We start from the raw sequence: 27,556 nt of genomic DNA on the forward strand, positions 1-27,556 counted from the left end.
TCAAGCTTCTCTCCTTTCTCTAGGTCCTTGAACTCTGGCTCTCCCTCAGCCTTGAGTGAGCACACAACCCCTCCTGAGGATAGGCTGGACTCAGAGTACAGCATTCTGGGCCACTCTTTCATTTCACTTCCCCACACCTGGTTCTTTCCAGCCTTGTGTACTCCTCTCTATAAAAGAAAAATCCCCTTTTCCGAATTCTTCAGGTGCTGGAAGATCTCACCATCACATTGCTCTTCCTATCATAGTAGTACCACTACCCACACACTATAAAAATCCTTTTTAGTTTTTAAATGATCACCATCATGAGTTTGGTGAACATCTGTCTTATCATATAGTTACAAAATTAAAGAAAAAATTTAAAAAATTCCTTATGATGAGAACTCTTAAGATTTGCTCTCTTAACAACTTTCATAGATAACATACAACAGCCTCACATATCATGGTGTATGTTACACTTGCAGTACTTATCAATCTTGAAACAGGAAGTTTGTGCTTTTGAACCAATTTCATCCAATTAGCTCTCCCCGACCCCCTGACTCTGGTAACCAAAAATATGATCTCTTTTTCTATGAGTTTGTTTGTTTTTGAATTATAATTGACCTACAACACTACTAGTTTTCGGTGTATAACATAGTGATTTGATATTTCCATACACTACAAAAGTAAAATTGTACAATAATTCCTTGTTAATAAAAGTCTCTCCTCACTATTTTGAATTTGTTTTTTATTTTACAACTACACCTTTTGAAAAGGAAATCTAATCTCATTCTCTCTTTCATCACCTATGTACTATATGTACCTGTAGGCAGACTAACATGATTAGCAAAGCAGGTCACTGGGAAAAAATAGTTTCTTAAGTTATATCTTGAAGAAAAGTACCAAAGTATTCATCCTGAAAAAACTTATCTCAGGCTTAGAATTTTTTTTTTTATTTGAAATTATATTTAGAGAGACAACAACCTTTTTGTTGCTTAGGGACTCTAGATGTCTTTATGTGGTCCTTCCCACCTCTCCTGCTCTCTCCACCCATTGCTATTTCCCTTAGCCTCCGAGCCTCCCACACATAACACTCCCTAGCTCATCCTCAAATGACTTTTGTATTGACTAATATAGGAGGGTATTTTTGCCTTTATCTTTCTCTTCATATCTGCAGTCATCCTTATCTGTTGACTTTCACCGTAAATTCACTCTCCTCGTTTTTGGAACTCCACTTCTAATTTTCTTCTGATGTCTTTGTACAGATCTCAGTTTTATTGGCAAGCACTTCTTTCACTTCATCTTATAATTTTGGTATTCTCCTGAATTCCTTACCTAATCGTCTCTAATTTTCACGCTATTACATTTTTCCTTGTTGCTCATGTCCGAATTGTGAGTTTATCTTCCACTTACATACTGATAACCCCTTTTTCCTATCATCTCCAACAGATTTCTCTGCTTAATTCTAAACCATATGCTCAAGTGCTTACTGGCTATCTCTACCTGATCACTGTGGGTACATCAAGCACAGAATATCCAACATATCCAAACCTCAACTCAAATTTCTCCTGTATTCCTAGGTTGTTTGGTTAGCACTATCATCCAACCACATATATTCCCAAGCTACAGGCCTAAGATTCTTCCCTTTTCTTTATTGCACCCTTGACTCCAGTCTATCAAGAAGCACTACCAAGACCCTACCTCAGTTCCTCATAGATATTTTTCAATCTATCTCTTCTTTCCTTTTCTAATACCACATTTCTAGATCTGACTCTTACATGCCTCCAGAATTATTGCAATATTTTTTGTTTCCCATGCCTCTAGTATAATCTCGTTTCCTCCATTTCATCTTCCCAGTGAAAACATCTAATCATACTATGTCCATGCATAAAATTCTGCAGTTATTACACATTGCCTAAAAGATAATGTCCCGACTCCAGTATAGCTTTCATGTCTTGACTTCTGCAACCTTTCCAATTGCATCAACCACCAATCTAGACACATAATTTACACTCAAAACTATCACTTGCTTGTTCCTTGTATTTACATGCCTTTATGCATCCTATTTGTTTTTCCTGACATGTCTTCCCTTCTACCTCTATATAACTTTTACTTAGGTCTCAAGATTCATCACTGCCTCCAGGGAGTTTTCCTAGAAATTCTCAGCCTGGACTCTGCTTCAGCTCTCTCCAACACACTCTAGTATCCATAGCAACCTGTGCCTATCTCCATCATTTCCCTTACCATATTTTATTTAAATATTCCTTTCAGGTATCTGTATTCATCACTAATCTGCAAGCTAAAGACTGTGTTTTATATGTTATTTTCTATGTGAGATTTGGCATATACTACACATTCCATAAATGTTTGTTGAATTGCTATTGACTCCTTGTATTGATTGTGAAGATTAAAGATGAATAAGTCTGAATGGCAATCTAATTTATTTTGATAAAAATAATAATTTGTTTTGATAAAAGCTATATGTTTTGATTAAAATAATGACACATTTTATCTTTGGAAGTTTAAAAATCATACGTGAATTTGAAATATGTTAGAAAAATATGTGTAATAGCAAATGCAGTTACATATGTGTATATATATATGTATATATGCACAAAAGGCAGGAATGCTTTTTGTGTTTTTTTTCACATTCTAAGGAAGTGGTATCATTTGTACTTTGGGGGATCATGGGGGTAATTTTATTTGTTTGTTTCAGTTCTCCTCATTTTTCACAGGAAACTTTGGTCTTTTTTATTGTTAGCAATTTTATACACATGAACACATCCACATATACGTTTATATGTGTATATCCTTTATCATATAAGATATAGGAAAATCCATTACACATATTTTTAAGTATCTTACTGGATATATTTTGTGATTATACTATTATTGGAGCATAAGATCCTTTAAAATTCTTTTGATTCTATTATTAAAATTATTTATTGAGGTTTTCCAGATAAATTTCATAACTGTAGTAGATTTTGAAAATCTATAAAAGCCATTGAGACAAGCTGAGACATATTATCTAACATTTGTATATCCCAAACAACTCAGTAGTAAAGAAAACTCTCTTTGCATTTAATATATTAAACCTTAAATCCCATTTGGAAAATACATCTTTTACTTTTATGCATCTAATCATAAAGCATCCAAAATAAGATTCTCTTTAAATCAAATATATTTATGAATTAAATTTTCAGTTAGGTTCCATAGAGTTCTGACACATTAATGATTTGTTCTGCGTGTAATTTCTTATGAGACAGTTATACAGGCAACTATTGATAATGATTTTACAATCTTAATTTTTCTCCCCTATTCAGTTTTGTGTCTACTGTCTTAGCAGCCCACCCATACTAATGTCTTTGTTATTTACCTTCATATTGAGTGCTGTTACTTTCCCTCTGGCAATGTCAAAGTAATCTTCACACTGTCAATTCTGTTAGAATGAATTCTATTAACTCTCTTAAAAATGACTGTCCTTCTGCTTGGTGTTTGCTATAAGGTTGACTACTTCTACATGCAAGCAAAATGCTTTATGCTCCAGGGTCTGAGACATAAACTTATGAAGTTTCTAAAAAGTTCAGGGTTTAATCTTTGGCATAGTATTTCCAATCATGGAGTTCTTTCTTATAAGTTTCAGAGGTCAAGTTTTCTGCAGCTTAGCAATTTTTCAGACTTTTTTTTTTTTTAAGGTTACTATCTTCCTCAGAGAAACTCTAATGCATACCCTCTCCTTAAGCAATCTTTTCCTACCAAAAATTTATATACAACACCACTGTCCTTACAAAAAATTCCCACAATCTGCTTAATTAAAGTAAAATTTGGTGTTTAACTTTTATTTTCTAGAATTATGACTTGCTGGCTAAAGTCTTGTCTACAAATGGAATTTTATAACAGCCTATCTCAAAATTCTTTACTCTTTTAACCTTTTGGATTTTCGTGTTTTCTAGCATTTCAGTGTAAAGCTGTTAAATGTTTCAGAATTCTCTACATGACAACATTTGACATAATATAGCCTTTCTAGTAATTCTAATAAATAACACCCGTTTAATAGGTCTAAGAATCACAATAAAACAATAAGTTCCACAGTAAGTCTGTGGAATTCTGTCATTTCCTCTTTACACAAAGATTCCCTTTACAAGATACTCAAATTCCAATTAATTTGAACGTGGCATTTTAGTTTAATTGGCATTTTTTTTAGGTTAACTGTCCAGTAAACAAATGAAAACTTCATTGTTTCAGTCCCTTTTCCTTTGAAAATATTTTTTCTCCGTATTTTTTCCTCTGCTTTTATGAGTGTATTTATAGTAAATGTAAATTAATCAATGTTTGATGATTTGGAATCTTGCAGTGGTACATAGAGAGCAACATAGGTATAAACGGAAATAAACTGCAAAGGAAAATATGGCTAAATCTGAACTGGCTCAATGTATGCCCTTATTTTGTGCTTTTTTTATGTCCCTTTAATAAGCCTTTTCCTTATCATCTGCTCCATTTTCTACAGAAGTCTACAACTATCTGTCTACTCCCTGCCTGGTTTGAGCCTTTAGATGTGTTTTGTTCTGTGTATTTTGTTTTTTAAATTCCAATGAATAAAATACAAAAAATGTGATATGAATTCAGATTTTTTAGTTTTCACTTTACTAGAGAAGTTCACAAAAGGATTTATTGTACTGCTAAATCCTCAATGCCTAGGTCAACACATAGGACACACTAATGAATTTGAGTTTGCAGCTCTTGCATAAGAAGCATAAAATGGGGTAAAGTAAATCTGAATAACTGAGTGCTTGATTTGTTCACTTCTGACTGAGGTACTAAACACTCTTTTCCTATTATCATGTGATTTCCCCAGTGGGGAAATGATTATTGAAAATGTATTTATGAGTTAGATATAAAGTGAACAAAAATAAGGTTTTCTCTCCTAAAAGTGCTAAATTTGCATGCTATAAGAAATACACTGAACAAGATATGGAATCTTCTCCCAAGGTGCTTGCAGTGTAGTAAGGGAAAGAATATGATAAATAAAATTTTGAGTACACATAACGTACTTTGGGCAAACTGTATTATACATTCTAGATGATGCCAATTTTAAAACACTTGAGCTCAAGTTTTGAGATTAAACTAGCTGAATTTAAGAACCTTAATAACGAGATTTTTTTTTAAGATTATATAGCAAGTTTTCTCACTATTTTTACTCCAAAGGTGGTATATCCCTCTAACTTTTTCTCAGACCCAGTAGGGAAATAATATGTATCTTAATTTCTAGAGTTAAACTTGGAGATTCAAGAATAGACCATGGATTCAAAAGGCAGAGAGTTGGAAGTATGAACCAAGTGGTTGCAAATCCTTAGATCATCAAAATAAAAACTGATAATTCATTTGGAATACATGGATTGAAGGGAAAGTCAAAGCTTTGAAACTCAAACATAAGTTCTGATAAAATTTTCTTTCTTAGAAGGAATAACCATTATTGAGGCAAGATCAACCTGGCCCATTTTAAATAGAGTCTGAATCCACTCTTTAAATTTTAAAAGTAGTGAATAACTACATTTGTATAGTAGAAAGGGAAGATGAAGATTTTTCAAGAACTTTGATTCTATTTTTTCTTTGGAATTTTATTTTATTTATTTTTTTATACAGCATGTTCTTATTAGTTATCTATTTTATACATATTAGTGTATATATGTCAATCCCAATCTCCCAATTCAACCCACCACCATCCACCCTGCCACTTTTCCCCCTTGGTGTCCATACATTTGAAGAACTTTGATTCTTTATTGTTTATAGACCCTCTCCTCAGGGGAAAAATAACAATAATTTATAATTTTGTGCATTTTTGGAGGGTCATAGACCTCTGAAATCTTATACTCCCATATAACCTATTCCAGAATACTGTTCTTAATTAAAACACTGAAACCAGTTTTTAACCATTGTTTTACACCTGTATAAAATTTTAATTATTCTAAATTCATACCTATACAAACTGGTGGGCTGGGCTGCCAGAAGTATCGATTTTCTACCTGAATGCAGGTTATTCTTTCCTCTCCTTGAAGCTCATATCCTGGGTCACATTGAAAAACAACAGTGTCCCCAGGTTCTCGTCCATCCCCATTTCGAGTCCCATTCATGGGAACCCCTGGGTCACGACATGCAGTGGCAACAGAACCTATGAAAAGACAGAAACAAACCTTTAGTTTTGATGCTATCCAAAATCACCTTCAAAGTTCCAGATCTTATATTTGAGAAGCTTCCACATATCTATGTGCTTTTAGAAAATTAACTTAAAAAATGCTTGGGGTTGGGCTTTCCTGGTGGCGCAGTGGTTGGGAATCCGCCTGCCAATGCAGGGGACGTGGGTTCGTGCCCCGGTCCGGGAAGATCCCACATGCCACGGAGCGGCGGGGCCTGTGAGCCATGGCCGCTGAGCCTGTGCGTAATGCTTGGGCCATAATTCCCTGTGCTATACAATATCTCCTTGTTGCTTTTTTAATGGAGTATATAATCTGTAAAAACTATCTATGAATCACTATGCTGTACACCAGGAATTAATATAATATTGTAAATCAACTGTACCTCAATTAAAAAATGCTTGGGCTAATTTTTAAATACCTGCACAATAAATACTTTTTAATTGTTTTTGGTAAATAATTTATGTGTTAACTTGATTCAAGCAGGGACATGGCATTTTAGTAGCTAAATAATAAATTTACTCAAAATCTGTTTTTTGATACTACGTGAAAGACACTGTGAAGAGGATGAAAAGACAGCTGCAGACTGGAGGAACATATTTGCATGGGCTATATTCCACAAAGGACTTGTATCTGGAATATATAAAGAATTCTTAAAACTCAACTGTGAAAAAAAAAGAAAGAAAAAAATCCAACTAGAAAATGGGCAAAAAACATTTCAATAAAGAGGATACCAGATGGCACATCAAAAAGTGTTCAATATTATTAGCCATTAAGGAAATGAAATTTAAAACCACAATGAGATATTACTACATACCTATCAGATCAGCTAAAATAAAAAATATAGTAACACCAAATGCTGGCAAGATTCTGCAAAAAACTGAATTGCTTACCCATTGCTGGTAGAAATGTAAAATGGTACAGCCACTCTGGAAAGAAGATGGCACTTTCTTGCAAAAATAAATGTGCTTACCATAACCCAGTGATTGTACTCTTGCCCATTTATTACAGAGAAATAAAAACCTGAACGTGGATGTTCACAGGAGTTTTATTTGTAATAACTAAAAACTAGGAACAAACCACCTTCAACAGGTGGATCATTAAACTAAATTCATACCATGGTATACTGGTCAGTAATAAAAAAGGAATGATGATATACAAGACAGCTTGAATGGATCTGAAGGCAATTATGATGAGTAAAAAAAATGCAATAGCAAAATGTTTTATACTGTTTGCCTCTATTTATGTAACACTCTTGAATTGACAAAATTATGAAGTTGGAAAGCAGATTACTGGTTACCAAGAATTGTAGGGGGAGGGGATGGAAGGAGATGACCAGGACTATAAAACAGTAAGTAGAAGGATCTTTGTGATGGAACTGTACCGTGGTTTACCTCTGGTGGTGGTGATCAAATCTACATAAAACTATATACAAAATAAACATACACACAAAAATGAGCATATATAAAACTAATGAAATCTGAATAAGGTTCAAGGATTGTTATCAATGTCAATTTTCTGCTTGTGATATTGTGCTATAGTTATCCAAGAAATCATCATTGGAGGAAATGGGGTAAAGGGTATACAGGATCTCTATTATTTCTTACAATTGCATATAAATCTAAAATTATTTAAAAATTTCAAAAAGTTTAAAAAATCATTAGAGAAGAGTATGGGACCACAGGAAAGCAACTGTTCTTCTATATACAGTATAGGGCACATATAATAGTATAATTAACTACAATTATTCAGGTTAATGGAACAAGATATTACTTTGAATTACCACAAAGCAGATTTACCCTAAGGCGTATGATAATTAAGTATCAAGGCAAAAAAGCTATTAAATTTTTCATTTAAGCTACTTATTAAATTATATTCATAAACGTAGGATTCAGCCCTTGTACAAATTATTTTTTAAACTGCATATTAAAGTAACTACACAAATGGCTGGATTACAGACACATAACTGGTATTCACTCATTCATTCATTTACTAACTTAATATATTCCAGACACTGTGCTAGGTGCTAGGAATACAAAGAAGAAATAGGCAGACATAAAACTGAACAGACTTCAAATTGTTCAAACTGCATAGCGGTGGCAACTACAAACAGATTCTGTTGTATACATCCCTAGTAGGTAAGTAAACAGGTACAAAGGTAGGTAGGTAGATACAGATAGATAGATAGATTCACCAATATACCAAACGATTTGTTACAATCTACCAGGTGTACTTTTTGTATTGATAGCTCATCTCCCTAATACTCATACATAGCAATGAAAGCAGAGAATCTACACACAAATATTGTAATGTTCTGACTCTCAAAGTCGTTTGGGAATCAAGAGGACCATATCAATTAAAAAACTGAAAAAAAAAAAACTAATGTTGGTGGTATGTTAAGTCTGAGACTGCATAAAAGCAGCAACAACAAAAAAGTTGTTGATTATATATAATCAATTATATATTATATGTGATTATATATATATATATATATATATAATCACATATATATATACACACAAAACTGAACAGACTGCAAATTGTTCTATATATCTTTTCAGAAAGGGTAAAATAAGGATATTTTTATTTTAAGTTTTTTAACATCTTTATTGGAGTATAATTGCTTTCCAATGGTGTGTTAGTTTCTGCTTTATAACAAAGTGAACCAGCTATATGTATACATATCTCCCCATATCTCCTCCCTCTTGCATCTCCCTCCCACCCTCCCTATCCCACCCCCCTAGGTGGTCACAAAGCACTGAGCTGATCTCCCTGTGCTATGTGGCTGCTTCCCACTAGCTATCTTTTTTACATTTGGTAGTGTGTATATGCCCCTCCTACTCTCTCACTTAGTCCCAGCTTCCCCTTCCCCCTCCCCATGTCCTCAAATCCATTCTCTATGTCTGCATCTTTATTCCTGTCCTGCCCCTAGGTTCTTCAGAACCTTTTTTTTTTTTTTTGGATTCCATATATATGTGTTAACATATGGTATTTATTTTTCTCTTTCTGACTCACTTCACTGTATGACAGACTCTAGGTCCATCCACCTCACTACAAATAACCCAATTTCATTTCTTTTTATGGATGAGTAATATTCCATTGCATATATGTGCCACATCTTCTTTATCCATTCATCTGTCGATGGACACTTAGGTTGCTTCCATGTCCTGGCTATTGTAAATACAACTGCAATGAACATTGTGGTACATGACTTTAAAAGGTTACTTTTAAAAGGGTTAATTTCTAAAGGGTTACTTTTTAAAAAGGGTTACAAGATGTAGACTGCAAATGTTATTTTACCGACCACTTAAATTAAATCTATGTATAATTATACACATCATCAGAAATCCTAACAGTTTTGCTTCATTTTACTGACAAACTAGTGCTTCTGAGCAATGGCCAAGGATGAAGACGTTACATGTATAATTCCTTTAATTCTCCTAGCAAACCAATGGGTCAAGTGCCATTATTGTTTTTATTTTAGAGGTGAGAAAACTAAAGTTTAGGAAGATTAAGTAACCTGTTCAATATTACAAAAACTAAAGAATAGAGAACCAAGGTTTGAACCCCAGTCAGTATGATTTCAGAAGCCAAACCCTTAAATGTTACACTAGACTGTCCTCTTCTACCTGTTAACTGTCTTAGAGATACATTTTCTTTCTCAGTTAAATATAATAAACCCCATTAAGAAATGATAAAAAATACAGATTATACCCATAAATAGAAAAGCTACAGTGCACATAAATGTGTCCATTTTAAAAATATTCAATCTTCTTTCATTTGAGTTATTTTTGAGAGAGTTATTTTTAGTTGTTAATAGAATAACAATCAGACTCATATTGGAGAATATTGAGGGAAGTGGGGTAGGGACTTGGTTCCAATTTCCAATTGGATTTGTTCTGTAATACCTATCAGTGTTCCTTATCAGAACATCCATCAGGCATTACAGGGTCTGGCAATTATAATCTTTCAATATTGATAGACTTTTTTTTTTGTAAATGCTTTTGTGATAAACTCAGTCATTAAGCTTTTCTTGAATTGCTCTGGAATGGTTTCCACCAACACTAAAACTGATCTATGAATTGGTTTTACAATACAAAAGTGGAGCTGGATGTCCTACATATAAGATTTACACTTAGGATGTTTTAATCGGAAAGGAGTGATATAAAGGTAAAATGTGCTACAGCTTTCAAGCTGAAAAGTAGAATGATATACAGATTATGAAAAATATTCTTTTGTTGTTGTTTCTGTTATTGTTGTAGAGGCTTCCTATGTGCTGGACTCTGCAAAAAGCTTGAAGCTTAATATGAACATTCTCAAAGTAAAAACGTACATAAAACAATGTTACAAAAACACTGAAATGAAAGCAGCTGGTATAACCATGTCTTACCAGAGTTTGAGGGAAAAAAGATGTTTTGGCCTTATTGTCAGAGTCACTGTGCTTAAAGATTTAAAGTGGAACCTAGTAGCTAAAATATAAAGGCTTCAATATGATAGCTAATAGATAATATGTAAAAATATTCATTTGCCTTTGGACTGGTTGACTTGAAGGAAGAGAGGTGGCAAAATTGTACTCTGCCTTTTTCTCTCAACTAATAAATAAATTACAAGTAAGATTTTAAAACACAATAGAGAATGATGGGGTTTAGTGAAAGACCAAATAAATTTTTTCTTGCAATTACTTGAGTTCTGAAAGCAATTAGTTAAATACACACAGAAAGAATTACTTGCTGTGAATGCTATTGTCTTATTTTCTTTACTTATTCAAAGTTTAATCTCTATACTGGTTATACACTGTGTTTTTGGGTAGACAAAATTACATTAATTTTGGCATCAGTCATTCTTCTTTTCTGTATTAAATAGAAACTATAGCCATTGAAGAAAATAACTAAACATTTAAAAAGTCATTCTGTGTCTCCTTGGAAATTAGGACTGAAATAATCTCACAAAATTAGCATGATTTAAAAACAATTATATTAGAACTCAATAAGTATTAGTCACATATGTAAAAATAGATTAAGAATTTTTATTTGACATTTGTTGTTTAATTTTGTGGAACATACAATTCTCAAGATATATAATTCTTATTTGCATTTTATTACTGTTGTTATATATATATATATATATTTAAGTAGATGTTTGTTCCTCTCTATTCTCTTCTACTGTGGAATAATATACAGGGTGTTTCTATAGAATGAGGACTTTTTTGCAATTAAGTATTTTAATTTATCAACTATTTTAAAGATATAAAAATTTAAAAAGTATATATTAGAAAATAATATACCTGCCACCAGTGTATTAAGATAGGTAAGTTCTATTTATTATCTCAGTTTTTTGTTTTTGTTTTTGTTTTTTGCGGTATGCAGGCCTGTCACTGTTGTGGCCTCTCCCGTTTTGGAGCACAGGCTCCGGATGCACAGGCTCAGCGGCCATGGCTCACGGCCCCAGCCACTCCACGGCATGTGGGATCTTCCCGGACCGGGGCACGAACCCACGTCCCCTGCATCGGCAGGCAGACTCTCAACCACTGCGCCACCAGGGAAGCCCTATTATCTCAGTTTTTTAAGTCCAAATTACTTCAAATTTAATTGATGAAATGAATATCTGTATTTGTTCTATTAGGTTTAAGTTTGTCATTTATTCCTGATTTTTCTTAACATAGATATGTAAAGTAAGCATAAATTCCAACAAAGATAAAGGGTCTTAACAAACTTGTTATCTCACCTGCAATATCATGAAAGGAACATTCTAGAAAGTGTATATAATAGGCTTATATGCTATCCTATCCAAATATATCTTGGATTTAGTTTTCAATACCTAATGAAATTGACTATGAAAGATGACTTCCCTTCCTTGTCCCCCCCCAAAAAAAGAAATGGCCATTTACATTTTGGTTAGTCGAGAATAGGAATTATCAGCTGGTTAGTCTGTTTCACAGCTGATTATTCAGTAAAATGATAATAGTCACAGGGAAAAGGTATATAAATAGAAGAGTATGTGACTAGTTAATATTGTCATTATGTAATATTTATTGGACACTTACTGTCTTTCAAACACTTGTACTATGATCTATATCTCATTTGATTCACAAGAAGTCTGGGTACTATTAGTATCTATATTTTCCCAATGAGAAGATTGAGGCTAAAAAAAGATAAGAAGCCTGACCAACATCACATAGTTACTTAAAGTGGATGAAGTGTCCTGTGCAGACATGAGACCATTACCGAGGGACATTTCTTAAATAAAAGTGATAGAGTGTTTGCAAAGAAAAAGTGCTGAAAGTGTGAACTATAGTATAAAGCTCAAGTGAAATAATGACTTCAATTGAAATTTCTAAAATATGTTATTAATCTTTATTGTCATTTTAAAATCAGAAGAGCAGCTGCCTACCTGCCTATCATTCTGATTGGAATAGTCCAAAAACCTAGATGTTTGTAACACTTAGCTTTAAATGTATTAATTTCTTACTTAAAAAAAATTTCACAGATATTAACAATACAGTCTTATTCACAGGATTCCATTGGTGTATATTTTGTCAAACTGAAATAAATCTGTGTATCTAAGAACGAGATGTAGTTGTTCAAGGTGAAGGGCAATCAGAATAGATACCAATAAAATAATGATGATTACTATTATTGTCTGTATTGAGAGCATACATTGTGCAAAACACTTAACTAGAAGCTAAGTTTATACTCTTAGGCTAAAACACAAATCGTTATGAAGTATTATTATCCCTATTTTAAATGGGTAAAATAAGTCTCCATGATATTAGATGTTTGCTCTTAGTAGAGTTGGAATTTGAATCAAGAAACAGCAGGGCTCTTAGCCATTAGGGTATACTGTCTCAGCACAAACCTATCCCATTACCAGATAAAACAATGAAAAGCCATGCCCTACTAATGGAACTCTGACCGTTGTTTATTAACAAAAGACTTGGGCAAAAAAGTTAGACTTACATTGAAACAGAAAGGCAAGAACAGTTTATAACCCTTCATTACACACAAACAATTTCTTGCTCCTGATATTTCACCATAAAGGGAAGCAGAAAAGAAAGACTCAAGGTTATTTTGCGGGTATTACTAGAAGTAATAAAAATAAAATTTAACCTGATATATGCCAAATTTAGCCATGCATGTGTCAAATGGTTTTAAGTAATTACAGTAACAAGAACATTTCCCCTCCAATTGTTTTTCTCATTCTTGTTCTTCCTGTCCTCTCTTTTTTTCTGATTTCCTTCCTTACAGGTCTTTAAGAGAGTAGAAGCAATAAGATAGGCGCACCCTCACCAAATCTCTGGTGTCTGCATCCATATTCTCTACTTCCTCTCCCGTAGCAGCGAAGAAGGTGCCCTTGCTCTATGTAAGGCTAACCCTAGTTCTTGTCCTGCTGGTATTAAAACCTTTCTATTTCTCAAGGACTTCATTCCTGAAGATTTTTCATCTCTTCTGAATCACTAGGTTTTCCTTTTGTACTGGGTCATTCTCAAAAACATACAAATGTGGCTTACAACTTCCATCTTAAATAAACAACCAAAATCCTCATTACATTCCCATTCTCTTCTAGCTATTTTTCTCATTTCCCTCCTTTCTTTAGTAGGAAACCTATTAAACATCTGTCCTGAGGGAGATATCTATACAACTGTCTCCAGTTTCATCTGCCATTCATCAGACATATTCACTAAACTGTCCTTGTTAAATCTAGGCTGCCAAATTCAATGATAACTTAGTGCCTTCTTTTTTCAGAAAAATCTTAGCAACATTTGTCACAGCACTTTTTTTCTTGGCTTCTCAGTCATCAGACTGCTAGTTCTCTTTTCTGGCTTATTTGCTGCTCTTTTTGGTATCTTTTGCTATCCCTGCCTTGTTAACCCAATGACTGAGAGCTGTAGTACCTCAGGGATTAGTTCTTAATGGTTCTGCTCCCATCTTTCTACAACTTCTCCTTGGATAACTTCACCTTATCCCATGGTTTTAAATGCTGTTTTTAGTTGAATGCTTCCCAAATTTATACATTCAGTCTTAATGTCTTTCCTGAGCTTCAGACCATTCTATTCAACTGCCTATTTAACTTCTTGTATATCTAATAGGCCCCTCAGCTTACCATGTCCAAAACACTTGCAAAATTATAAAATCTTTTGATTTTCAAATTTTTGTAAATAAAAATGTAAAAATTATTAAATTTCACCTGTGTATAAAATTTTTTCCTATGCTACTGATATCAATAAAATCAAATAAATATTGTTCCATTTGAAAGTAAAAATTTCTCATTGCAAATTTATTTCTAATTTAATATAATACCCAGATACAAATACTTTTGTTAGAAATAAATTCACCATAGAATGTAAAATCCTGACATAAGAAATAAACTGAACATTTGCAAACATACAAAATCTTGTAATTTTTACTTTATTTTTTATGCAAGTGATTTTAATCTGTATGGTAGCATTTACTTCTAACAAAATGAATTTTTATATCTGGTTATTATAATAGGTCAGAAATAAATTTGTAATGACAAACTTTTCCTTTAAAATTGAACTGTTTCTATTCCACCAAAAACCACTTGTATCCATAATAGTTTTTTCTTAAAAATTCTCATGACTCAGGGTGTGAAAAAAATAGATATGTAAAAGTAATACCATTTTATAACTACTTATTATATACAGTAAAAATAATTTTTCAAGATGTTATTAACATGCTAATTATATATAAGTGTACGTAAATTAAAAAAAGAGTTTATGCTCAAGTTAAGAAAGTTTACATTAGCTTTTCTTAGGAATTGTTTTTACAATGCTTTTAATCTTCACCAATAGTCTAAATCCACTGAAAGAGTTACTGCATTTATTGTTAAGCAACATGGGATCTTATCAAATCAAGCATTGCTATACCCTAGGAATAAATTGCCCTTATATGTAAGACATTGAAGAGAATCTTTCACAATAGTTAAAAACAGTTCATCAAGGATAAACAACAAAGTCCTACTGTGCAGCATAGGGGGCTACATTCAATATCCTGTGATAGACTATAATGGAAAAGAATATATAAAAAAAGAATGTCTATATGTGTGTAACGGAGTCACTTTGCTGTATGGCAGAGACTGGCACAACACTGTAAATCAACTATACTTCAATGAAAAAAAAAAAAAAGTTCAAGTAATATGTGTGGGGGACTGCCCTGGTGGCGCAGTGGTTAAGAACCCGCCTGCCAGTGCAGGAGACACCGGTTTGAGCCCTGGTCCAGGAAGATCCCACATGCCACGGAGCAACTAAGCCCATGCGCCCCAACTACTGAGCCTGTGCTCTAGAGCCCAAAAGCCAGAACTACTCAGCCCATGTGCCACAACTACTGAAGCTCTTGAGCCTAGAGCACGTGCTCCGCAACAAGAGAAGCCTGCTCAGCAATAAGAAGCCCGTGCTTAATAAATTTTTTTATTAAAAAAGTGTGTGAAATGAATGAATGGATGAATGAATGAACAAAATTACAACTAGTCATTTCAATGTATGCTTAAGGTTTGTTTATAATTTAGCATTTGTTTGACACTGGGAAACACTTATTCCAAGACTGCAGTAACAACATTTATATTACATTTTAATTTGCTTTAATTAATCTATCTGGATAACCTGAGGCTGTTTTCAGAATACTGATAGCACTAAATACTACAGAAAATGACTGAGTTCTCACCATTTTTACAACTCATCAGTACTGTAAATATACTTCTGACTTCTCATTTTATATTTGTTTCATCTAATTGAGCGTATAATTTAATTGGAAATGCGCACCTCACCTAATACATATTTCACAGTCCTAACTAGCACATGTATAAGTTTCAACTATATTATGGATGATAATTCAGAGATAATGTCTGAATTACCATCTTGGTGACCTTGGGCAAATTAACAGTCCAGTTTGCTTATGGCATTGCTCTGTGCAACAAAGAATAAATACACTTAAATCACTCATAAGTTCTTGTGTGTCCTTTCCATTCAGAAAGTACACACTTTGGTATAAACTTGTTTATCTCAAGAACTTTCAAAAGAGAAAAACCTTAGATTCTATACAGTTGGATAAAATCAAAAGCAGAAGACTTGTACTGTAATCTGTACTGTTGTAAGAAAGGGACATTGACCAGGTTGTATTAGTTCCCTGAATTTTAACTGCCTCATCAGTAAAATTGACATAGTAATAATTTTTTACCTGCCTGATCTAGTATTAGAAAATAATCCTAAAGTTCTATTCTAACAATTATATTGTATAATTCTATGAAAATATAAACTCTGAGATAAATCTTTAAAGACCACTAGATTTTACTATTCACTGTGTAGTTTGTCTAAGAAGTTGTTGTATATTATTTTTCAATATGTCAAGAAACTTCAGCAAGGTCACAGTCCAGATTTGGTATTCACAAGGCCTTACACTCTTCCAGTTTTATTGCCTTATATTTTTGTATTGACTAAGAAATGACACGATATTCTCCACTTCACTACCTATAAGGAAATCAAGCTGGGTAATGGGAATATTTAACCTGGAAGGAAATCCCATAGAATCAAATCAATCGGAAAATATGTGAAATGCAGATGGTAACCTAGAGGTGGATTTCACCCTGGAGAATTTTGCCCTTGACTGAGTCCCTGCTTTGTACAAGATCCATCAATTTTACAAAGAATGTTCAACATCATTATTAGGCCTACACTCTGCTAGCTACTCAGTAACGTGGCTATCTTTAGAATTTCATTATGTTTCTAAGGGTACATCTAATGATATGGCAAGTCAGGTTAAAGTAGATAGCAGCATGACAAGAGATTTTCCTCCTATCAACCCTGGATGGAAACAAAGCTGCCAATGCAAAAGAAACCACAAAGCTAGTGTTATAATATATTCCAAGTACTTTATATAGAAATACCTTTTTAAAATACATATTTACTCATTTATTTCACCAGGTAATTGTTGTGCACCCACTATAAGCCAAGTATGTTTTATATTGGGGATGAACTGTAATAAGAGCCAACACCTCCATACCATCATTGATTCTTGTTCTCTAATACATGGACAAAAGTGAAAATAAAATCACTGGTCTAATTTCTTTGAAATCAAAAGGCATGTTAGGTTGAAGACTGTCAAAGGTACCTAGACAGGAAACTGATTTTATATCCAAGGATTATAAAGGATTATATAGAAGTCTAATTCAGAATTGAATTCTAATATTTGGAGATCACCAGAATTAATGAGCAAAAAAAGAGTAAAAACATATAAATATTGTTTTACATTAGTCTTGACTGACAGTATATAATACCAGTGTGCCTTTAATTTTACATTATTAAAAAATTTCCTACTCAATCAGATTCGTTTAACATTTACTAAGTACTAAATACCAGGTACAATGCCAAGTTCTGGTGAAACAAATATTAATAGGATAAACCTTGCGCTTCAAAGGAACACAGTCTAAGAGGGACAGCAGATGTGTATATGTCTTTAATATAATAAAATGTTTATTAAAATCAGGTGACATTTGTCATTGAAAGTGAAAAATTGTGGGCATGAAATAAAAAGCTAAAAGTAATTTAAATTATGTAATTAAAAATATGTACTGATTTACCAGATTGATAATATTACATTGATGAACTTTTCAAAATAAGTATCTACGCAAAAACTACTAAAAATAATTTCTAAAAAATTAAAATGCCATGTCTGTGCACACAAAAACATCTTTATATGAGTTAATTAAACATTAAAAATAAGATAAGCAAAATGATCATTTGTGGTACAAACGTACATTCTCTAATTGGTTTCCTAGGCATATTTAATGTCATTTTACTACTTTTTCTTAAGTATGTGGTTTTCAATATATTCTTATTTTTATTGGTATTGTTAAAGGTATTTTTAATACATTTTAAATCGTTGGCATGTTAACAGAGGTCTCTACAGGCCATACTATTTTTAATTGAGAAAGGTTTTTCTTTATAGGTATTGAGGTATCTGGTAGGACTAATTCTTTAAAATAGAGGAAAGTTTCAATTTGATTTTATTTCATACAACAATGTGTAAATATTTCAGCTTAAGTATTTTCACAGATAGTAAATTTTTACTTCTTTTCAGATACCTTTGACAAAAAATTTTATAATATAAAACTTACCAAGTTGTCTTAAATTATGATTTTTTTTGGAATAGTTCACTTGTAAGCTGTATAATTGTATGTTTTCTCAATTTTATTCCATTATAGTATAAAATATAAATTCAATCTGATTAAAAAATAAGAACTTCATCAAAAGATACTCTCTTTTCACAAGTCAAATCATGCTACAGGACAATAATAGTTTCAAGTTTTAATTTTATACAGTGTTTTAACTTTTTCATAAAAATAGCATTTAAACGTCTTCCTATTTCCAAACTTTGTTTTCAATAATTATAATCCACCAAAATTTTCAAAAGCTGAAGATCTTTAACATGCCAATAACTGAATATTTTGATTAAAGATTTTCATATGATTTTAATATAAATCAACCAAATTTAAAGGTTTTATTTTCAAAACCATAGTAGGGCATTTTGCTTGATTATGAAAAAGTGCTTCAGAGATGCAAACTTTTCTAGGTCTGAATGACAATGAGTAGCGAAAACAGAACCTGGTACTGACATACTAAAGTTTATTTATTTTTGAATCAGCATTACTTTTTCATACATACAAAAAATGTAATTCAATTATTTTGATGTATATAAAAATATTTGTAAATTTTAATGACAGTTTTATTGTGAGGCGTAGAATTTGCTTGGTTGCAGTTATGAATTACATGTACACCACAACCAATTCTAAGTATATATCTGTTTCTTAATTTTATAAGAGCTTTGTTTTTGCCATGAAGTTGTGTGTCACCAAAATTTATATTTGTATTATTATCACAAAACAAAGTCTTATCCTTAACACTATAATTTTGATATGTGATCTTTGTCTCATTTAAAAAATATTTAAAAGATAATTGTTTGCTTCAAGTTTAAGAAATGTATTGTGGTGTTAATATAAATAGAGGTAAGATAAATGGAAACAATAGTCGAAAGGAAAGAAGGGGAAAATGTAAATACACTCTCATTCTTTCATTACATATGACGTGTGTAATAGAAGTTAATGGTAGGTTTTGATCCTAGATATATGCTATTAATATTAGAGCAAGTACACCCCCACCTCCAAAATGTTTAGCCAATAAGTTAATAGAGGGGAAGAAAATGATGGTGGAAATGCACAGGTGGGTCCAATAAAAGTAAATAGCAATACAGCAGCCAAACAAGACCATAACAATTACATTATGTGTGAACGGTCTAATGATTTAGACTGCAATTCGGGGGAAGGGGAAGTTGGGACAAAGTGAGAGAGTAGCACTGACATATATACACTACCAAATGTAAAATAGATAGCTTGTGGGAAGCTGCTGTATAGCACAGGGAGATCAGCTCCATGCTTTGTGACAACCTAGAAGGGTGGAATAGGGAGGGTGGGAAGGAGATGCAAGAGGGAGGGGATATGGTGATATATGTATACATATAGCTGATTCACTTTGTTATGCAGCAGAAACTAACACAACATGATAAAGCAATTATACTCCAATAAAGATAAAAAAAATAAAGACTACAATTAAAAGGCAGAAATCTTCAGACTGTATAAAAAAACAAGACTCAAGCAAGTAGTATCTCAATCATGTGCTGTTTAAAGTAGAAACCTACTTTAAATATAAAGACAAGTTAAAAGGATGCTAAATGAAACACCATGCAAACACTAATTATAAGATATTCATATCAGACAATGCAAACTTCAAGACAAGGAAAATTCCCAGAGAAAAAGAAAGCTACTTCATTGTAATGAAACAGTCAACTCATTAAGAAGGCATAGCATCTCAAATGTAAACACCTAGTAACAGATCTTCATGATACACAAACATGACAGGACATGATAAGATAGAAAGAATAAACAGGCAAATCCACAATTGCTGTTGGGCATTTCAATGCTACTCTTTCATTAGTGGATTAAAAAAAAAGTAGACAAAATATCAGTAATAATATAGAACACTTCAAACACAATGCTATCAACCAACTGTATCTAATTGGTATTTAATTCACAATAATGGCAAGTGTACATTCTTTTCAAATGCACATGGTTCTTTTAGAAAAATATATGCTGGACCATAAAATAAGTCTAAGTAAATTTAATTATTGAAATGTTAAAATTGTAACTAAATTTATAATATGAGATGTTTCATCTTTATCACAATGAACTTTCAAAGACTATACTCTGCTTCATAAAATGGAGGTAAAAAGAAAAACTTTTGCTGGAATTAAAATATTTGAGGTGATTAATGTTACTGATGTGACATATAAGATTGGACTCATTTAACTATTTGGGAAGTTCTTCTGCTAAGGAAGCTGGCATGTTAACACTTTTCATATATGCAGAAGAGAATTTAGAACATAAAGTGATGAAATTAGTAGAGTTTTCATTTGTTCTAAATGAAAAGTCATGCTTTTTTTTAAACAGATTTATGTCTTCTAGTTTTCACATGGTCAATGACACCACATGATCCCCATGTATGTTAACATACATTGTGTACAAGTTGCATTTTCATCATCAATTTTCTTTTGTTTTAATTGAGATGTTACTGTTTTTCTTTTTTTTACATCTTTATTGGAGTATAATTGCTTTACAATGGTGTGTTTGTTTCTGCTTTATAACAAAGTGAATCAGTTATACATATACATATGTCCCCATATCTCCTCCCTCTTGCATCTCCCTCCCTCCCACCCTCCCTATCCCACCCCTCTAGTTGTTCACAAAGCACTGAGTTGATCTCCCTGTGCTATGTGGCTGCTTCCCACTAGCTATCGGTTTTACATTTAGTAGTGTATATATGTCCATGCCACTCTCTCACTTTGTCCCAGGTTACCCTTCCCCGCCCCCGTGTCCTCAAGTCCATTCTCTAGTAGGTCTGAGTCTTAATTCACATCCCGCTCCTAGGTTCTTCATGACCTTTTCTTTTTTTTTGGATTACATATATATGTGTTAGCATACGGTATTTGTTTTTCACTTTCTGACTTACTTCACTCTGTATGACAGACTCTTGTCATTGGGGTTTTTGATGATTAGCACAACAAAATTAAAAAAAAAAAATTTGATGATTAGCAGACATTATGAGCAACTTGTAAAAAATCCTTAATATGTAAGTAATAAAAGTCTAAGAACCATGTAGTTAATCCAAGCAGGTATTCCAACAACTTATCATATTAAAATTTGTAGGCAATTTGTTCATAAAATAAAAATATCAAGTATCCATATCTTAAAATATTAATATACTGTTAGGTCTAAATCTCATGTTTAATATCATATATACTACATTCTCAATCAAAATATCCCATTTCACATGAGGTTAACAAGTTATTAGGAAAAATTGGTCTATTAATACCAATGATATCAGGGTCCCAGGGATAAATCTAAAACCAGGGAGAAATTTTATTTAGGAAATAATTCAACTGAAAAGAACATAGCTATAGTAGATAGGTACTTTAAAATAATCATAATAATAATCAATTTAATACATCAAGTACTTTAAAATGACAAAGATGTTGTTAATGTATTATCATGGCTCCAAATCACCATTTAATTATGTTTCATATTTTAGAATATAAAATTGCCCCTCTGTAGCTTAAAAGAATGTTAATATAATATACAAGCCAAGGAAGTCTCATTTTTTTCTGTATTCTACTACTTTTTGATTGTATAGAAAAATAACCAATCAGTACATGATTTACCCTCTAAAAATATTTTTACAATTTACCTAAATATGTTTAATTGAAATGGGATCATGTGGAACTCCCCACTTTTTAAAAAATGTGTTTCTGGATGTACTAAAATGCTTTGATTCACAAATCATAATAAACAAAAATTCTTCTAGCTCCTTTCCTGCTATCTTTTTGGGTTTAGTTTCAAATTTTGCAGGAATAAGTTTGTCTGACATCCTTGTTGATCTCTGCTGGGTCTTCCTGACGGCCTCCTTCAGCTGAACTTTCTTTTAGAAATCTTGGTGGAATTAAGCTTTCTTAAGAAATGAATATTCAGTATGTACTTTCTATCCCACTGCTGCCATAAATGTCTATTGTAAAATAATAAAACAGTATGATAAAATAAATAATTCTTAATTTATCCTATAAAATAAATAACAAACACTCATGGCAAGAACATTCAGACTATAGCTCTACAGTACATCTGTGCAACCTCTACTTCTGTGGATATTTCAAGAATACATATTTCTCAGTGATTTGGCCAACTCATGGCCTGACAGCTTTATGTATCTTTCAAGCCACAGAATAGATTATGACATAACTTGCTGTCATACAAAATAGCTGGCAGGGCAACAGTATCAAATAGTTCTCCCAATACCATCTAAGATCAGAATGAGTTAGATGTTAATATCTGAGAATATTTTCATTTCATCTACAAGAGCTCTATATGCTACCCATGAAGGGGAAGTGTAAGTTACCTGGCATCCACATAGGACTGGAAAATAGAGATGGGTTATCAGTATTTGTCTTTCAAAATTAATCATGTATTATAATTACTCTGAGCACTGGGAATATATCTCACACATTACTAGATGAGATCAAAGACAATAGCTAATAAATACACCTTGGCTATTTTAACAGAACTATTAATAATGATACTTTGTTGAAAATGGAAAATACAGACCAAATGTCAAACAAGTCAGGATGCCAGGAAAATAGGCATAAACCAGGGCTGTCTTGGGCAAACGAGGATATACAGCCATTCTAATATAATACACACATAGTGCCAGGGCACTGCAGATATGGGAGTGACTAATTCTGCCTAGAAGTTCATTAGTACTTAAAGTATCATTTGACCTGGGCCTTGGAAAATGACTAAGAATTTATGGATTTTTGAATGTGGACTTAAGTGTTCCAGGAACATGGAAGAGAGTTTGCAAAAGAAGCAGAAATGTGAAAGGTCAATGTCTTTTCAGGACAGTGCAGTTAGATGACTAGATGTATGTAACTGAATAGTGAGAGATGAAGCTGGCAGATAATTTGGGTGCAAATTGTGGAGGCTTTAAATGTAATTCCACAGTTTTGAACTTATGACTGTGTAGCCATAAAATAATTTTAAACAGAGGAGTGATGTCTGATTTATATTTTCAAAACATCAGTCAGGTGGAAATGTAGAGAAAAGTCTGGCTGGAGAGACAATGAAGTGAGTGGCTAGTAGACTGCTACAGCAGTGCAGGCAGTAATAATGAGGATGGGAACAAATGCAGGGGCACCATGCAGTCCTTTAAGGCCGGGAGACATCAACGTCTCATGACTAAGGAATCCATCTCCTTGAGAATTTTCAACAGTGTAAGATATGGCCCTTGGTATTTTGTATTATCCAGCAGGGGCATATTCTTAAAAGAGATGTCAAAGAGTGAAGAGCACAGAAAATGCTCTGTCAAAATCAACTATTCTGTGGGCAAATGACAGCATGATACTTAAAGATGTCCTCGCTGAGGAACTAAAGTGGGATGAGACAAGCAGATTACAAATTAAAGTAGGAGATATATATAGAGCCTGACTGCTGAGAACCAAGGGCAGAACATAGGACAGCATGAGGTAGCCACGTCAGACTTAAGTAGCTGTGATTAAGCAAAAGAGTGTTGCAGAATATAACACCAAGAGGCAAAGCAAAAGACTACAAAGACTGACTAGATCATGAAATAGAAGGCATGAGGCTGCTGATAGTGGCTTGACAGTGATTATGAAGCTGGTATGTGACCTACATTTCAGTTAAATTCACTTTGCACCAAGTTCACTGAAATCCATTTTGTTGGTTGCATTTTGTTGCTTAAGACTGTTTTGCTGCTATTTCCTGATTCATTCCTCTTTTAAGTTATTATTTGACACTTAGCTCTTTGCTCAAAAAAGGAACAGGCACTGTGGTGGTGATGGTGGGTGGAATGGGAACAGAATGAAAATCTGACAATTAAAATAATGATACAAACTGATTTGGCTACTATTGTTCTAGTTTATGCCTGTTGTCCAGCTTAATTTTTTTTTTTTTTTTTTTTTTTTTTTTGCGGTACGCGGGCCTCTCACTGTTGTGGCCTCTCCCGTTGTGGAGCACAGGCTCCGGACGCGCAGGCTCAGCGGCCATGGCTCACGGGCCCAGCCGCTCCGCGGCATGTGGGATCTTCCCGGAACGGGTCATGAACCCGTGTCCCCTGCATCGGCAGGCGGACTCTCAACCACTGCACCACCAGGGAAGCCCCAGCTTAATTTTTAAGTGTCCCCTTTTACTCTCAAAAGTTATCTTAGATTTGAACAATAAATTACATGATCACCCTAAATAGAATGTTTGCTCTTTACGGACATTTAGAGAGGCAAAGTTAGTATAATTAAAACATCTTCAGAACAATGAAATCATAAACCATGTTTTCACATCTTTATTTGGAAAAAAATTATAGCTAGTGCCTAGAGCATGGGCTGGAATTTGTCTTATAAAGAGAGGTCAGAGGATGTTTTAAAAAGAGATGGTTTTATAAACATTTAAAAATGTTTTATACAGAGGTCAGAAAATATTTTATAAAGAGAGGTCTTGGTGCTGAGTCTGGAAGAACGAGCAAGACTTAGAAAAAAATTAAAGTAAAAGAAACTTTAGGGACAGAAAACAGTACAGGGTGTGTGTGTGTGTGTGTGTGTGTGTGTGTGTGTGCGTGTGTTTATGTAACTAAGAAGATTTGCCTAAGTGAAAGGAAAGATGCACTCGAGAAATAGCTGGAGATAAATATGCTTACTATCTGGTCCTTTAATAGACTCTCCTAGAATGAACGAATGAACAAATGAATAAATGGGTAACATGAGATAGATTTATCTTGGGAAAACGAATTCAGGTAAAACACTCAAGTGGCAAATTTTCACCTGCAAGCCAAATTTGACCCATAGTCATGATTTATTGGACTACAGACCTTAATATTCTCTTTAAGATTAGTTGTTTTCTTTGACAATTAGATGACTTTACATAAAACTCTTTATTTCAAGTTCCACTTTAAAATTAGTCTGTCTTCCTATAGGGCAAAATGACTTTAGCCAGAGGGGGCAGGAATGTACACACTCCACCTTTCCTTTATTCCTTCTCACTGCTTCACTTGTATAAATCATCTGCTTTTTGGAAGTGTGACTTTAGATGTGGTTCTTGTAAGGATAATCAGAAAGACAAGCTGATTAAATTGTAGAACTTCATTGTAACTAATAACATATAATGAAAATCTTTGTATTTCCTCTAGAATATTAATAAAGAATAAATAAGGATAGCAAAAGAGTAGTAATAACTGCTAAGTATTTACTATGCACCAGGCAGTGTTCATCTCCTTTCAGACATAGGTGGATTTGAGTCACAGCTGCAGGCATCTGCTAGGGTGTGACCTTGAACAAATTAACTCACTTTCTGAACCTCAGTGTACTGTTTGGTAAATGGGGATGATACAGCATATCTCATATGGCTTCTGTGAGGATTAAATAGATCATACAAACTACTTACGGTTCTTGGCACCAAGCAAGACCTCATTCATGAAAAAACTATTTTCACATTTGAAATCTGAACACTTATAAAGCTGTATAGGCATAAGTTACAGAAGATCTCCAACCCAGAGACTAATTTTCATTGATTGATGCTATTCACAATATATTAACTCTCCAGGTAATTTTATTTCAATGAATAGGTTTTTAGTCTCAGATCAGTAGTACACATTTGTATGCATCTTAAAAGAATATTATGGAGGCAGATTTATTAAAACTCTGGTATGATACATATTGTTTCCATAACTTTAATATGCCCTACAAATGCAATAAATATAAAAATGTATTGCTAATTTCACAGACAAATGTGCATTAAAAATTCCAGAAATGCATATAAAGCAGTCTGTTTCTATTAATCAGATGTACTTGGCATTCACAAACAAGAGCCTGAAGCACCTTTTCACATGACTGCATTCAGATATTTAATCACAAATAACCATGTAAGTGTAAAACCTTACTAATTTAAGGTAAATGAAAGGAGAGCTGTTGGTTGCCAAACTACCATTATAAATAAATGAAATTGAACAGCAATCATAAGCAGTTTGCTGACAAATTGTTCCTAACTTCAAATAAAAAAGAAATAAACAGTAGAAAATAGAAGATATAAATATGAACAATGTTTCATTTATAAGTGTTTCAGAATTACAAGCCATTTATGTTCATTAATTACATAATCATTCTCTTATTTTTCATTCCTTTTTTCTTTGTCTCAAAAGATACACTAAGGGTACAAATTGAAAGATACTGACTCTGCTGATGTACACCTCTCTCATATGAGTCTTATTTATAACAAAACAATTCATTTACTTTAGTTGATTATGCCAAACAACTGTCTTCCATGAACAAAAGGTCTGTCAAGTTAATTATATATTTTTATTGACCAGTTGTTAATCTAAAGTGGTATATTTTCGGGCCAGTCATTAAAAAAGTCCTTCATGCTTTTTCTAAAGGGTTCCAATTTTACATTTATTCATATAACGATAATAGTTCACTGGGCACTATTTACTACTCAATACTAAGAACTGTGCACATGTGATCATGTTAAATCCTAATAATCTATTTATGAGATGAGCATTATTATTCCTATGTAAATTAGAAAACTCAGACTCAGGTGATGAGGTGAGGTGTCCAAAGTCAGCAATTAGTAAGAAGACAGGATTTGAATTAAGGCACATTTGAAGAATACTGGTTTGCACTCTTCCCATAGATGATGTTGGAAATCTCAGCAAGTTTCAATTAATAGGACTTTTTAAGGCTATACAATTAGAAGATTCCTTAGATATTTTTCTCAAAGAAATAATGTGTGTTGGTAATAAGAGTGAAAAAATAGCAACTAAAATTTTTGAGTTTTCATTTATTTTCTCCAGCCATTAAACCAATATCCGTTTTACAGAACAGCATATATTTAACCACTTAGCAGTGTCATAAAAAGAAAAAAAAGGAAAAAGCCCATGAACAATAGTAATTATAATGAATGATATTTCATTGTTGTAGAAAATCTTTAATTTAATAGTAGATCTAAAATATTTTGTCAAAGCTTCCTGTGAATATATAATTAAGATCTTTAACAGAAGAAAAATAAAATTAGTAAAAATGTAGGGTTGCTTCTCTTTTAATGGCAAATATTCATTTTCTTCCTTATCTCCAAAAATTGTACATTTTAAAATATAATTTTATGGTAAATTCAAATTACAAGCTGTATAATGTAATTATTTCATTTGCTGAATTATTTTAACACCATCTTTATGGAAAATTGGTTTGACAATTGGAGAGAAGGTCTCAATAATTAATTAATTA

At 32.9% G+C, this 27,556-nt stretch overlaps 1 protein-coding gene across 3 annotated transcripts in view; it reads right to left on the minus strand.

The window, feature by feature from the left end:
• CSMD3 (CUB and Sushi multiple domains 3) overlaps window positions 1–27,556 on the minus strand; it is a 1,080,105-nt gene that overhangs the window by 282,064 nt on the left and 770,485 nt on the right. For all 3 annotated transcript variants that reach the window (XM_060035246.1, XM_060035245.1, XM_060035244.1), the window contains one exon: window positions 5,954–6,145. In XM_060035246.1, coding sequence (XP_059891229.1) covers window positions 5,954–6,145 — 192 coding nt within the window. The remainder of the gene's footprint in view (window positions 1–5,953; window positions 6,146–27,556) is intronic.

The sequence above is a fragment of the Delphinus delphis genome, chromosome 17 (assembly GCF_949987515.2).
Source record: "Delphinus delphis chromosome 17, mDelDel1.2, whole genome shotgun sequence".
NCBI classification, from domain to species: domain Eukaryota; kingdom Metazoa; phylum Chordata; class Mammalia; order Artiodactyla; family Delphinidae; genus Delphinus; species Delphinus delphis.